This window comes from Apus apus, chromosome 2, assembly GCF_020740795.1.
Source record: "Apus apus isolate bApuApu2 chromosome 2, bApuApu2.pri.cur, whole genome shotgun sequence".
Taxonomy (NCBI): domain Eukaryota; kingdom Metazoa; phylum Chordata; class Aves; order Apodiformes; family Apodidae; genus Apus; species Apus apus.
Window position 1 is genome coordinate 154888347 of NC_067283.1, and position 16042 is coordinate 154904388.

General features: G+C 45.5%; 1 protein-coding gene across 10 annotated transcripts in view; it reads left to right on the plus strand.

Moving 5' to 3' along the window:
• ADGRB1 (adhesion G protein-coupled receptor B1) overlaps positions 1-16042 on the plus strand; it is a 286572-nt gene that overhangs the window by 120860 nt on the left and 149670 nt on the right. For 8 of the 10 annotated variants that reach the window (XM_051612439.1, XM_051612442.1, XM_051612443.1 and 5 more), the window contains 2 exons: positions 2945-3103; positions 11043-11150. In XM_051612439.1, coding sequence (XP_051468399.1) covers positions 2945-3103; positions 11043-11150 — 267 coding nt within the window. The remainder of the gene's footprint in view (positions 1-2944; positions 3104-11042; positions 11151-16042) is intronic. The other 2 variants (XM_051612448.1, XM_051612446.1) reach the window with 2 other exon arrangements.

A 16042-nucleotide genomic window follows, 5' to 3' on the forward strand; every position in this document is an offset into this window, starting at 1 on the left:
GGCAGCATCTATTGCTGTATATATTTTAGGAGTTGAATGTCATCATAAGAGATTAAGTCCTGAAATGCAGACCTCTTTGAATAACCAGTCATCAAACTGGAGACACCATGACAGGCAGCCATGTTGGGTAACCAGTCTGTATTCTGTTTATAAGTACAATATAAAATGACCTTTCAAGACACTGGAGCAATTTTACATTTTGAATCAAAAAGCATCCCAAGCAAAGAAATTGCAAGCTTAGCCAAGATTTGTGTGGAGGTGCTTTCTCCCTCCCTCAGCCCAACTCCTAATTCGCAAGGGAGAGAGAGTGGAGAAAGACATCCTTAAAAGGGGAAGAAAAGAGTTGATTAGCTCCTAAATGTGTTTGGTTACAGATATCCTATTGATCAGCTCAAGCAAGGCATCAGGATGCCTGCCATTATGCCAATAGCCTCTCTCACAACTGAAACACAATCTGGCTCCCATCAGGAAAAGGGAGAGAGAAGCCTGTTTCCCTGTGCTGTGTAGAAAAGGAACCAGCAGAAAAAGTGAGTTTCAAGTGAAAGGTAGTCTTCTTCAAGGTCAAATATTTATTGTGTGTCAATAACAAGTCCATACTCCACACTGCTGCCAGGATCTCTGAGCACCTTGCTGGCAGGTTCACTAGCCTGCATTTCCACCCTGCTCTATTTTCTCATGTTATTCTCACTATTAAGGATTTAAGCAACTTCCACTGAATTCAGCAGTGTGAATGATGCTGAGCATATGTTTATTCTCACACTGCCTTAGGAAAAAACATTACAGCCCAGCTAGGCTTGGGGTAGTAGATGATTCTTGTTTTGTAAGGAAAAACAGAAATCCACAGCTTTATGTGTTGGAGGTGGATAAGTATTTGACCATCTCTGTGCAACAGGGTGCTGGTAATGTCCCTGTATTTTGCTCTGGCAACTAGCTGGGCTATTGAGGACCCTTGTTTTTCCAGACAGAGCTGTTGTCCTGCCTAAGGTGTGTGGGGAACAGTGAAGTCCATAGCTCAGGGTACAGCCGTAATCTCTGTTCCCTCATCAATAGCAATACAGGGGGGCTGACTCAGCTCAAATGGATCGTTTGCACCTCTGAAATCTCTGATGGTTGGCAAGTAAAAGAAAAGGGGCCTTATTTCATTTTTATTTTTAAAAGCAGCATTTGTTTTTCTCCCAATGTTTCCTCTCTCCAAAAAACCTCCATCTTCAGCTCATTATCCTTAATCATGTCTGAGCATGGCTCATAGCTGGATTTCTTGGACTTCAAGGATCTCCAAGTCTAGCTTTGGGTAATGAGAAGAGGCACAGCAGGAAAAGCAGCTATCTGAGAGTGGTCATCTCTGGGATGAAGGGCTGCCTCTGCTCCTCCCATGAGGTGAGCAAACGATGGAGCAGAAGCAGTTGCTAACTTTTAGAAGCAAAGGCCTATTACAGAGCAGGGTTTAGCTTGCTGAATATGGCCAATGAGGAGTGAACTGACTGCTGAGGAATGTGACAGCTTCTCCATCACTTAAAGGGCCTGGATGATCCCCTGCTGTCTTTATACCACACAAATCCCAGCCTTGCTGTGTTCCCTGCAGGCACCCTGCTGCAAGGCTTTGGTCTGTGGGAGAGAAGTCAGACTCAGATGGTCTTCACGGTCTATCCTGCCATCGTAGTTTAGGGACACCCCAACAGGGCTAATTATTCTTGGCAGCAAGCTGAAAAGGCACAGGGTGGAGAAGGCTGCAGAGGACCAGCATTTCCCCTCTGCAAGTGGCAGGATCATCCCTGCAGCAAATGGCTTGCTGGCTCCATCAGCTTGCAGGGCTGTAGCTGGTGGTAGAATGGGGAAAGCTGTGTGCTGCTGCCACCAACGCTGAGCGTGAGTGGGCAGGGAAACTAAAAAAGAACCTTCTCCTTATGGTGCCCCTAGACTGCTCCAGTGGGTGCTGCAAGACTGCTTGAGAGGAATATCATTCCCACACCAAAGCTGTCCTCGAGAGAGGTGCCTCTCTGCTGCTAGTGGTAGCTGCAGTGTGGGGAAAAGGAGTCTCCTTTTCAGGGGGAGTGGATGCTAAGACCCCAGCTCCTTCCTAGCTCCCATGTGCTGTCTGTGCATAGGCACATGACTTGTGTTTGTGTGGGGGAAGAGGGATGGTCAATAACCTCACTGGTGCTGGACGTGTATCTTGAAGGGTTTTTTGCAAGTGCCTTCTGGGGTTAGAAGCCAACAGCCCCTGAAATGGAATCACAAAATGGTTTGAGTTGGAAGCAACCATAAAGATCATCTAATGCTAATCCCCCTACAGGGGCAGGGACATCTCTCATTACATCAAGTTGCTTCAAGCCCCATCCAACCTGGCCTTGAACACTTCCAGGGAGGGGGCATCGACTATTACTCCGGGCAACCTGTGCCAGTGTCTCACCATCCTCAAGGCAAATTATTTCTTCTTAATGTATAATCTAAATCTCCCTTCTTTCAGCTTGAAACCATTCCCTCTTGTCCCAGCACTCCACCCCCTTGTCAAAAGTCCCTCTGCAGCTCTCCTGTAGTCCCTTCAGGTACTGGAAGATGCTCTAAGGTCTCCCCACAGCCTTCTCTTCTCCAGGCTGAACAACCCAAACAGAGAGAGGGTCTTTTCAGAGGAGGGGACCTCTTTGCCACAACAAGCAGAGGAAGATCCGGACTAGTTAGAAATGGGGCAGTTTCCAGGAATGCAAAGCTCCTATTTAGATATAAGGAAAGGCTGAAAATAAATGAATGGAAAGGCAACAATTCTCCCACTCCTCCTGTCTCTTGGCTCTGGGCTACTTTGTCCAGCCCTACCACACTCAAAGACATCCCAGTTTCAAGGCTTGGCAGCGGGTACATTGTAAATTCTGCCAATCCAGCATTGCCTCAGCTTCCTGGGTGCTGGGCTCTCACCGAAGCTGACGGGGCTTTTCTGAATTTTGCTCAGGTGGTTGGAACCCATGGTCGGCTTGGGGGGACTGTACCAAGGACTGCGGGGGAGGCCTGCAGACCCGCATGCGCACCTGCAAACCCCTTCCCAACGAAGGCCTTGTCTGCGAGGGAGTCCTGGAGGAAGGCCGGCTGTGCAATAGGAAGGCGTGCAATAGTAAGTGGAGGCATGTTCCCTTGCACGCGCGCGTGAGCGGGTCGCTCGCCTCAGGAGGAGCCTGGCTTCAGCACCAGAAATGACAAAGGATGTTCTAGAGACACGGTGAAACTGCTGAAGGGGCTTGGCAAGCCCAGGGAAGCATGCGATTTCAGCTGTGCATGGCCCTGCCTTCCCCTGCTTGTCTGGCGGTCACGCATGCACACGCGCATGTGCTGACAAACGTCCTCCAACACAAACACTTGCAGATCCAGGCCTTTCAGAGAATCACAGAACCACAGAATCTTAGGGGTTGGGAGGGGCCTCAAAAGATCATCCAGTCCAACCCCCCTGCCAGAGCAGGGTCACCCAGAGCACATCACACAGGAACGTGTCCAGGCGGGTTTGGAATGTCTGCAGTGAAGGAGACTCCACAGCCTCTCTGGGCAGCCTGTCCCAGGGCTCTGTCACTCTCACAGCAAAGAAGGTTTTTCTGATGTTTGTGTGGAACCTCCTATGCTCCAGTTTGCACCCATTTCCCCTGGTCTTATCGCTAGACATCACTGAACAAAGCCTGGGTCCGTCCTCCTGAGACTTGCCTTTAGCATATTTGTAAACATCAATTACCCTAAAAATGAGGGGTAATTTCTAGGAATCTATTAGCAGGTATTCGTACTCTGGTGATCAGTCTTGCCACTGCCAGATGATGACATTTAGTTGTTATTTGGAACCTCCCTCCCAAATACAGCACTCAGCTAGGTGAGATGTTAGTCTTTTGGCTCAGTTCACCTTCCCCGTCAAGGTGTCCCTTTCTTTTACAAAACGAATCTACAGCACTAAGATGTAGAGAAAGATCTGGCTGTTAGACCAAGGCTTGAGCAAAGCAAGGTCTTTGGCAGATGCTCATTCTGCAATGCAGCTTCTTTCCAAGCCCTCTTCTCCAGAGAGCAGAGGACAAATTGACAATGCCAGTCAGCCAGGGGGTATCAATGAGTTGAGCTGGTGAACCTAAAATCATCTTCTTTTGCATTTGCTGAGTGGAGAGAGGGATAAAGAGGAAAAAACAACAGCAGAAGCAGCTCAGCCCAGCAATTGCAAGCAAATGGCTGATTATAATTACTCCCTTCTTTTTATTTCAAATTCATAGTAGAGCATGTTTGAATAAATCCTCCAACTAGTCAAATAACTGGGGAAAATTCCGCTGTCTTCAAAGGCAGGGAAGCACCTCCTGGTAAAGGGGAAGTTCAAATATGGGGACATCAATATATTCCTCTAATAAAGGCTAAATTGATTTCATGAATTTTTTACAACATTCATGAATGTGAAACATGCTACTATTAGGATTTCCTTCCTTCCTTCCTTCCTTCCTTCCTTCCTTCCTTCCTTCCTTCCTTCCTTCCTTCCTTCCTTCCTTCCTTCCTTCCTTCCTTCCTTCCTGTCCTCTGTAGTCATAACACAGCTGTGGGTTGGACCACTGAGGGTAAGAGTGTAGCCACCTGTGGACAGGGGCCTGGAAGCTGGACCTGAAGAGGGGCCCAGCTGTGGGACTTGAGTGAGCCTCAGTGGAGCTGGAGGAAGGGTCAAACCAGTCTTGGTGTATGATGCAGTGAAGTAGAGAGTGGAGATGGCATTTTGGATGGGTAGAAGGGGTTGTGCAGGTGTGGCCATTCTTTGAACATGGGGGTACACAGGACAACAGGAAAAAACACCTTAGACTACCCGTACTGTGTCTGATAAACAAGGGGGATACTCAGCTTCCCAGCCTCTCTTTGCAGTACATCTGTCCCCATCCCTAACTATCTGCAAAGTCCTTCATGGGACACATTTGTTTCCTTCACATCCCTCTTCAACTGTGAGTGGGTCCAGATTGGACACAGTTTTCCGTGTCCAGCCTCACCAGCACTGAGCAAGAGATGTAACATCTTCCCTTATTCTGCTTCAGAGAACAAACTTTACTCTTCTTCATAACAGATCTCCTGAGGTTGCCATAGCAAGGAGGGATGAAGAGGGGTGGTGGGCATCACTGAGCCAAGAAGTCTGTGCTGGGTTTCCAGCTCCACTCCTTGTGCAGAGCACAACAGTAAAGAATGAATTGCTGCTTACTCATTATTTACTCATCTTTTCCAGAACATTCAACAAAGCTGATCTTAAGTGCAGAAAAGGCTGTTTCTGCCCTGCGGGGAGTGGGCTATGATTCAATAAATTATTTCACTTGTCTTCCTGTTCTCTTTCCATTATATATCCAGTCAGCCCCTGCTCCAGATTGCAGTGTGGTTAGTTCAACTGAGCTTATTTGGGAAGAAAGGATCTTAAATTAAGCAGAAGACCCTAGTTTGGAAAGAAAGTACATCCACAGAGTGGGGTGGTACAAATTGATTTATCCCTTTGAAATGAGTAAGTGAATTCTGGTTAATTTTCCCAAGGGCCTCTTTGTAGACAAACTGCTGAGCCCCGCTGTGATTCTTGCATGCTGGAAAGCTGGAAAGCATTTGAGGGAAGATGTGAATAATTAATCTTTCAAGAAGACTTGCCCGTGCACTTCTTAAGGTCTGTGACCTACCTTGAAATAAACCTGTATCTCTTCTTATCTACCAAACCTCTGCATTTGGCTCTAAACTCACTCCTCAGTTTATCTGTCCCTTAATGTCTTTGAAACCATGTCCAAGAGCACTTTTGAGCCAGGAAGAGCTTTTCTTTTTCACATACATTTTCCTTCTCTTTACTGTGATCTATACTAAAACCTGAGAGGATTTGAAAATAGAATAGAAATCCTATTTTAAATGTGTCACTGTTATTCTCATTAAGGATGAGTAGGGTGTTGATTCTTCCACTTGAAATGTTATTTTCCTAAGTGTTCATCATACTTTGCAGTTAAATAGATTCTGCGTAATCTTTTTAAATTGAAAAAAGACCCCAAAAAATAGAGAGAGAAAAGGAGAAAAGAACTGGACAGAACAACAGAAGAATATCTTTATCCTGAATTGTGCAGCACTTCAGTAGCAAGTATTAAGACCTGAATAGGTCTCCAGGTGTTGTGGAGTAGCTGACACCCTAATTTTCTAGTAGAAAGTAAACAGGCAAAAATTGCTGTTTTCCTTGACTGAAGGGTCATCTATAAACTGCATAAAACTGCAAAAAAAAGCCCCCAGGAATAAGCATTCTGATATTTTTTACTTTACTGTGGGAGTAAATAGAAACCTGTCCAAGGAATCTAATACCACGATCAGTGATTCAGCTCCAGTTTTCTAACCCAGGTTGAACTCAGACTGCATCAAATACCACAACTGAAAACAAAATCAGCTGCTGGCCAAGCAAGTTAGGTTAGAATAACACAGAAACCACCACCTTCAAAACCAGTGTAAAACCCCTCCCTTTTCTTTAGCTTCTGCTTTCTTGCTTCTGTCAAAGTGTCTCATAAGCTGATGGTTTAGCAAGAGTGTTTTAGTTGTTTATTTGGATCTCCAGCAGCAGGAGAGGTATCAGTCTGATATTGCATCTGGGACAGGTTCTCAGTGGGAACAACTTCGTGTGCTGCCATTCATCTCCCTGGAGCTGCTGAGATGAACTTTTGCATAACATCTGTGAAAGTTTCATCAGTTATTTTAGTTTGCCTGTCCATGGCAAATGCTCTAGAGGAATTTAATCTTTCTTGTAATGCAGCTCCTCCCCAAGGTAGACATTCTCTGGGTCCTACCACCCTTCATCTTCCAAAGTTGCCTCAGGTGGACCTTCAGCAGGTCTCAGTATGCAGCGGTGGGAATGGTGGTTCTCAGCCTTTCCAAGAGGTGTAACTTCTGGCAGCTTGATCACCAAAATATAGGTATAGCCAAGTGGTTCCCAGAGCTGAATCTGAATGTGTTGTCTGGAGGCCACCGAGTTGTTTGGAATCACCGCACAGGGATGGCTGAATGACTCCAGAGGTGCCACTTGTATGTAGTCTTTATGCTTTTCCACTTGCTTGGGCCACCATCTCTCCTGTTCCATGTAATGGAGCTTCTTGCTTTATGATTTTCATCTGGATAAATTTCCCCAGGGACACACACCCAAAAGCAACAGCAAGTGAGTCAGGTAAGTTATTTCCATGGGCAAAACACAAACCTGTAAAATGCTGAGGAAAAACTGTAATAAAGGCTCATCCCAAACTGGAAAGTAAACTTTGTCTGGTAACAGTAGCTTGGCTCAGGCAGAGAATTTTCGTGGCAGATGTTCAGCTCAAGAGACATAATCTGAAGGATAACATTCAGTGTTTGCTGTAACTGATTTTTCCTTGCTGGAGGCAAAGGATCCAGTGATGTCCTCCTCTCTGGCACAGACAGGGGGAGATTCCGTCCATCTGTTGGATTTGGCCAGGAGCTGCTGTTATAGAGAGGGAGGAAAAAAAGCCAACTTGAGTGTGGTGGCAAATGTTTACAGAGGGGCTTTCCAGGTCCACCGCTTTTGGATGGAAGGGGATACCAGCTGTGCTCTGGTGGGCCTTCTTGGCTGGGTGATGCTAAAAGCTGTGGTTGCTCACAACTTGGCATGCAGAGGGTCCTTGCAAGGAGGCTGGATGGGCAACTCAGAAGGACAACATCCAAACCAGAGGGGGGATATCATGGACTCAACCCTGGTGCTGGAAGTCAGGAGTGCTGGAGAAATGCAAGAACAATCAGAGATGTAGGCGGGCTGCATTTATTCCTGGGGAATGAAAATCTGCAGAGGAGCCAGCTGAAATCCTGCCATCCCATCTGGCAGAGGCAACACAAACCAGTTCTGACATTTATGAATAAGCAGATTGGGCAGATATGTCTCCCCTAGGCTGAGAAAAGGGTGGTCTCATACTGCCCTGCAGTGCAGAAGTGTGACACCAGTGCAGCCTCATCTATCCATGCTAGATTACCAGCATGAAGTGGGTTCAGGATCTAACCTTTCATCTGTATAACTGTATAAGGACTGTTAGTGGCATGAAAAAACATATTTCACTTAACATTCAATAGACTGAGCGTCAGTTTCGTTCTCTGATTCCCCTGTTTTTCATTTAAAAAATGGCTTTTCTGCTGCAGCCATCAAGCTGAAATATCCTGTGAGTGTGTAAAAGCATCTTCATTCCCTGCAAGTCAAACTAGAATTTCTTACAAACTGGAAGAGTGCCTTGTCCTATAGGTACTTGCTGCTGCTTGCAGAGACTTCATCCTATCCCTTCTTCTAATAGTCATTTAGACATTTCATGTCAGGAATCACACATCTCAGCCACTGACATTTTCACAAGTCTCAGAAGTTCAAATGGAAATGCTTTGGGCATTTCCTCAGCTGGTGCAATTGCCATGTATACAGCAGCCTCCAAAATGACCCTCTTCTACATCTGCTGAGATCATTGTTTTTAGGGTTTGTTACTGATTCTGTCCTCAGTTTTACTGCTTTAGCAGATGTAAGATGCCCCAGCAACTCTATAGTCAACACCTTCTCCTTTGGTTTTACTGCACTGAGATATATTTACCCCATTTCAATGGGGGTTTTTTTATTATATCTTTCTACTCTTTGCTCTGGTCCATCTTTTCATTCCTGCCACCCCGGCTTACCTGTATAATTTTCACAATCCTGCTATTTTATTTGCCTCTCCTGTTTGGGGGATGAGCATAGACAGAAGAGTATGTAGCTCTGGTGAGACATGCTTTGATGTTAAAACCTTGGCCCACGACATCACAATGTCTCTGCACTCTCTGTTTTCATCCCTTGGTTGTGTTGCAAGTTGTTGTCTGACACATTACATGTTCTCATTAACAGTGTTGACAGAAGTGGAAAGTGTCCCAGTCCATGACAGGGTGGTTGGAAATGGGAGATCTTTAAAGTCCCTTCCAATCCAACCCATTCTATGAGTTAAAAGTTCTTTTATCTTTCCTTCCTTCTGACCTGCCTCCTATCTCTCTGTCCATCCATCTATGCTCACTGGCTGCTTCTGGGGTATTCAGTCCTGGATTTTCCTCATCACTTTCCTTACTCTAAGCAGCTGACAAAGTCATCCAAGCACTACATCTACCCCTTGTTTCTACTCCTAGCCTAAAAAAAATATCTCTGGGAGACTTAGGGATGTATTGCAGACAGACATATTGTATGTTCTTGTGGTGTGTATGCTTTCATGAAGAGAGCTTAAATCAGAGCAGATGAAAACATATGGGTATAGCAAGCAATAGGTGTTGGAAATGGAGCAGAGCTTGTGATGTGTCCCAAATATGGGAGTAATTTATCTTTTCTCCTAAGAAAACTCAAGACACTGGAAAGTCATTTAGAAATTGGCATTTTTAAGAAACTGAATCTTACAGAGGAAAATCTCATTATTTGTAGCTACTAAATAAAATAGGATTTGGGCCCTTTCTATTCCAGTGAAGAGCCAGATAAAATCAAGTTGTATGCAAATATCAGGATGTTTGTAGTCCTGGAGTCTGTCAGTGCCTGTCCCTTGGTGATGGCTGGTGGGTGACTGCCCCATCCCATTCCATCCAGTCTGCAGCCTGCAACCTGGGGCAAGATTTGGAAAAGTCAGTGTGATCAGTTCTTAGGTTCCCAGGTTACTGATGTCCTGTTTGGGGGCAAAAGTAATGGGAAATAATATAATTTCTCAAACTAGATGGGCCTCTTCCATCAACCAAGCTATAGAATATAAAGTCTGGCTCCTGGCAGGGACTCTCTGAATCATTTCTGTCCCTCCTCTGCTTTCACTTTTTGGATGGCAATAAAGACTCCTGCCACCACACTGAAGCTTCATTAACCTTTATTAATTTTCTCAGGGTTCTGGGATCAAATTTGTCACCATTTCATCTCTTGGCAGCTTGTACTTCTCAAAAAGATGTCTGACTGCTTTTCTTCCTAGGGGAAAAAAAGATCCTCTGTCCAATAGTTGCTGTTTGGAAACAAATTGGTTGCCAGATCATAGATTCCTTGGGCTCAGCTCTGGTCTCTGCTATTTTGGATGACTCTGGTAGAGTCAGCTGAGCTCTCCTGACTTACAACAGGCAGCCCTGTTGGGTGGCAATTGGTTGCTATTTCTTGGTTGTTTCTTTGTTTACTAGGGAGGGCATGTGTCAGGGCTGCAACATGCCCAGTACCATGGAAAATGGATGTTTCATTTCCCCTTTAACAAATTCAGGACTGATCCACATGGAATGCAAATGCAAAGCTGGCAGAAGTGTGGGTTTGGAAACAAGAAAGGTGTTAGCTCTTAGTCAGGAATTAAATGCCTTTACTGGATGTATTATTCACCTTCTGGGTTCAACACCATGTTCTTCAGTGGGAACTCTTCAGGTAGGACACTAGGATCAGGAACTTCACTCTCTCACCTCAGTTGGAAAGGTGCCCAGCCACAGCTCTGTTGGTGCATAAGCCATTTCATTGGTACCAGACCTTCATCTCTCTTTGTTGCTGGTGGTAGGGTACAGTCTGCAAAGGAGACATCTTTTCGAGTTATCCATTTCATTTTCACCAGCTGTTGCCTGCCCACTCCATTCAGCATTTTCTGGTTATTCTACAGAGCATTGCTAAGTAGATGTTGGTTGCAAGGGAGAGTTTTCCACCAAAAAATACTGCCAGTCATCACTTTAGATCTCTAAACACTGCTAGAGATGGAGTGATTCATTGTCAGTGCATCCGAAAAGGCTAAATCCTCCACAAGTGCAGCAAAGAGCACAGGCTTCCTACAAAATCATTGCAGTGCATTAAATACCAGACATAAGGGATCATGTTCTGCATGGTCTCAAGTGCCACTGATAAACAAGAGGTTGAACTACCAGCCAGTCCAAGTCTTGCAGACTGGCTTGGTGCTAAAGCCCAGGGGACTGCTGGTGGCCAGGGGTGCTGGGGTTGGAAAGCAGGCGGTCGTGTCAACCCAATGTTGCAGGTCGCTGTTGTTCATACATGTAACCTTTGTAGTGAAAGATCTTGCAGAGTGAACCAAGGTGTATTCACATGACCCATTACCTTGCCATAGCCAATGGACGCTATAATTCCAGAAGCCAATCGCTGAGGTCCACAGATAACAGAAAGCGAGAGGACACTGACGAGCTGCAGCACTACGGGTACCCTGCACCTCAAATAGGTAAGCTCTGACCTACCACAACAGCCTCTGGAGATGGCACACTGCCTGGTCACTGCTCTTCCTGGCTGGGCTGACTTCCTTGACTTGTTTTGCTGTTTCAATGACCCAACTAACCAACTCTTTTCCCCTCAGGCTAGTGTGGGCTTATCCAAGAGTCACTCACTGAGCAGATTGTCATCACCCAGTTTGTTTCCCATCCCATTGCCCTACAAGGTTGTTTGTTGTTGTCATTAGTCAAAGAAAGCTAAAAGGGTTAAACGCAAATCCTTAACAAAACCCTGTATCTCACAGACTGCTTCTCATCACCCTGCCTATGTCTAAGTCACTGCTTTGTCTGAACTACCTAAACAGTCATGGTTCATTAAGCCAAAGCTGACCTCACTGTGATACAGCCTCTTTGCTGATGTCCATGTCATGCCTTCCTGTTGACAATAAGAGGAGGTGTGCAGGGCATGAATGGGGAGACAGAAGGAGTGCTGTCCTCTGTCACTGGTTCTTTAGCGCTGTGCAAGGACTTGTATCTGGTAGGTTTGGCAGCAGACCTTTCCACTCTCTTGCAAAAGAAGAGAAATCATATGTATTAATATAAGTATACATATGATGAACACATACATCACACTCAGAGAATGTCATCATGGAAGACAGGAATGAATCGGACCTAGATCTATGCCAGGTCTTATCTGGAGAGGTTTTGAGCTCTCCCTTCACAGCTGCCTTTTGTGACACGAGCTCAACCCATCATGGGTCCTGGCCAAAACAAGGTTAAAACCATTGCCCAGTGACTTTGAAAAGAGTTTGAGGTTTCAGGCATCTGACTTGAGGAGCTAGAGCTGTGAAACAGATTATAAGGAAAACCAGGTCATATCCTGGTGTAAATTAGCTGTGCTCCATGCAACCCAGCAGGGCTTTGCCAGTCTGCAGTGGTGAACAGCATCAGGAAGCTGAGTGGTGTGGAAGCTCGGGGGGCGGACTGGGCAATGGCTGAGACTGTTGTATTCAACACAAGGCAGAAGACAGTCTGAATTTCCTTACTACCCTCTACTGAACCTGCTTCTTCCAGTGGGAGAAGCTCCACTGCCTACATGATCTCTGGCAGTTGGCAAAAGTCTGCAGGAGAGGGAGGGCATTTGAACTGCTATAACCTGGTGTTCCAATGTGGGGGGGGGAAAGAAGGCACACCAAGGCAGTTCCCACGATGTCCCCAGTTGTTCTTACTCTTCCTGATCCCGGGTACTTCCCCAGTGTTTTGTTCCAGCCTGTAGTTCAGCCATCAAGTTTGTAGCTGAGCTACAAACAGCATCCTGCCATGCAGTTGGATACTGCACCAGGGCTCAGGGGCATCTCTGTAAACTCTCTGTTATCATAACCACTTCTGTAGCATATCTGACTTGCTCTGTGCTATTCCTGAGAGCAGCTTGGTCTGGGAGATGTGGATTGTCCTCCTGCAAGTTTGCCACATTCCTGCATCTGTCCCCATAGCAACAATTGGAGCCAAGTTGTTTAAAAAAATCAGGAGGGAGGAGATGTAAAGATAAGGCAGAGATTACCACCCAGGAAGGGACCTAGACAGAGGCTTTAGCTGGAGATGCCAAAGCAAAGCCCACATCTTCCCTATCAATTCACACAGTTTGTACAGAACAAGCCCTTTCACATCCACTCAAGACCTGGAAAAAGTGAAATACAAAACAAATCTGACACCACCCATAAGGACTGGAGAGTACGTTCCTAAGCAGCTGAAGATTAGTATTTTCTCCTGCCAGCCCTTCACAGCCCTGGTGTCCAGATCCTGCTGTGCCCACAGGATCTGGCACGACTGTACTCTCAGCTGCAGTGCTGCTGGCTGCCCTCATGCCTCTCCCAGCAATAGCACAAGGGTGAGATACAGCCCAGCAGGTCTCTGGCACAGGCCCTGCCAGGCACAGCCCACAGGCTGCTTCCAGGAGGTCTTTGCCAGCAGCAGAATGTGAGCAAAGAAGTGGTTTGCACATGGTGGGATGTCAGATTGACAGACAATGCCAAAAAAAAAAAAAAAAGGGGGGGATCCTGGCAGAAGGATGACAGTGATATGTTGCCCTATTAGTGGTAAGGGAGGAAGAATCATGGAGAAGCTGCAGGCACTGATGGAGACCCCGCAGCCAGCTGAGCTTTCTTCAAGGCTAGCTCAGTTACTCTCAGGGCTGGTCAGGAACTGGAAAAGATCCTGATTGCAGTGCTGCCTTCCAATGGAGTGATGCCCAACGTGTCTCCTTCTGCTGCACCTGCTGGGCCCTCTCCAGCTGTAGTAGAGATTCTGCAAAAGCTCTACAAAGGGCCCTCTTCTTCCCCTGAAAGTGGGGTCCTTGTCCCTGTGACCTGCCTTGTTAATCTCCATGCTAACCTGGATCATCACAGGGCTAATCAAAGGTCAGTCCTGCAGAGACATCTGTCTGCAGGCAGCAGACATGATGGAGGGCAGTGTATGGTCCCTTGTCCTCTGGATGGTGAAGACCAGTTTGGTGGACTGAGTGTCTGGCAGGTCTAACTATAAGACAGTAATGAGCTGTACTAGGAGGCAGGCAAGCCCAACGAGGATGGGTTTGTCCTCATCAGAAGAAACAGAGCCACGATCCTCTTCAGGGATAAATAATTGGAAAACATTGCCTCCAGTAATTTGTATTTGCTGCAATATGACCCAGAAATTCTCCTAATCCATAGTTTTGGTGATAGGTAATATTCTGATTCTCTTGGGTGGAGAATGAAAGAGCTTGTCTTCATGCCTGAGAGCGTTTCAGATCTGGGTCACTCATGATTTGAAAATGAGTTCTGTATGGTTTGTGACTAGACTGGACATAGTGCTCCAACAGACTGAGATAAACTGCATAGTTCAAAACCATAGTAAACCCAAAGGAGTAACCAGCACTTGGAGAATAAACTGTATTATGGATTTAAAAGGCAGGGATTGGTGCAATGTGAGAGGTTATAACTGATGAGTTTTATCTCAAATCATAGATATTTCTTCTGTGAAAGGATAATGGCTAAAAATAATAAAGAGGAAAGAGGCAGAAGAGCTGGAACTTGGTTTAAAGATGCCATTCATTGATCTAATGACACAGTAACTCTTGTCTGAATATGGGGGTGGCAAAACCACAGCCCATTCTGAGTGAGGAGGTGGTGGCATGGCAGGATCTCCAAACCATGAGTTGCTGATGGAGGAGGCCATGGTGTTTCTATGGGATTCCCCTGTCCCACCTCTGGCCTCTCAGAAAGAGTTTTGGCCTTTGACCACCAAAAAAGGGCCTGATCCCTGCCTCTGAGGGATTTAATGCTGCTGGGTGCAGTACTGGGGAGGTTGCTTGAAGTCAATGGAGGGTGTTTTATGAGCAATGGGAAGTCATGGTTTGTCAGTGCAGCATCCAAGCAGACTAGGGAGCAGGAATGGTTGGGATCTGTGGGCCAAAGAAGGATCTTCTGGAGTCTGAGGCACTCTGGGTGGTAAATTCTGAAATGATGCCACTGAAAAGGTACTGTCCCAAATGGACTGAGATAGCAGATGAGATGTATATGCACAGAACAAGATTTATTGCAAACAGAACCAGGATCTTAACTGTTTTAAAGTAAAAGGCAGAAGCACAAAATCTGGACAAATTGGGAGATCAAAACAGAATGTTGAAGCTATAATCTAAAAGGTTAATAATCAATAAAGGTTAACCACCTAAATGTTGGCAACTTACATATTACCAAGTTTTATACTAGATCATTAATTATCAATTTTAAGAGGATCCTATAATTTTAAAATTAAAAACTTAGGGATGATAGATTGCTTAATGTCAAATTAACTAGTAAAGACAATAAGGGAGTTAGTATCTCTCATCCTCACATGGCCACAGCTACGTGTCCCTTTGTCCAGTCCGTAGTTCTCTCTGGCAGACATCCCTGCTGGAGAGGAGAAAGTCCAGCAACCTCCTGGAAAAGTATACAGGAGCCTCCCTGAAAATGGGACTAGGCTTTTATAGAATTAAGTCCATTGATTGCTGTCATTTAGCAATTTAGCCATATCTCCAAAATCTCACATTGGAGAGTAAAAAGAAAACAGTGGAAAAATCTCCAAGGCCCTTTCATCAAGCAAACTCTTTTATTTATCTGTTCATTCTTAGTTATCTCCGTTCTGGGCCTAGTGGTGGCTGGGCTGGGCTCCATGTTCTTCAACACCAGAGACCAGCTGATGTTATGGACATCAGTTTGTCCCTCTGTTTATTATTTCTAGGTTGTTACCAGCTCAGAGATTGCTAGGCCCTTTGCTTTCCCATGGGAATCTTTTCACTCCAGGTCTGGGCCTGTAAAATTGAGAGCCAAAATAATTGAATCATAGAGGGAAACTGAGGCAGGCATGTTGAGAGATGGGGCGTCCTGCTACAGCACCACAGGACTGTCTGACAGAGCTAGTTATGTTTCTTACCAAAAAGGTTGTAAAATCATCATGGAAATGCAGATCTCTGGATATCAGCAGAAATAATACTTGAAAACCAGGATATGGGAGTGATGTTTTCTTGAAGCTCCAAAGCCTCAAAATACACACCATCTCCTACACAATCCAGAGGAAGACCAACCATCCGTAATGTTTATCAAACTGGAAGCACCTGGGTAGATTAATGAAACAAAACACAAAAGCAAAGGGAAACAATATTTAGCAACTTTGGCTTAATGAACAAGAGCAGTTACATCTCATGTAAAGGCATAGATGAGGTGGAGAAAGACTAATCCTTACCTCCACCTCTTTCTCCAGTAAGTGAAGGAATAAAAACCTTTCCATTTTACATCAAGGAAAGTCCTTCCTCAACACTTTCCCCCTTCAACAGGTCTGCACGTACTGATTCACTCATCTCCAATTAGTGGGTATATTTTTAACTACCAGC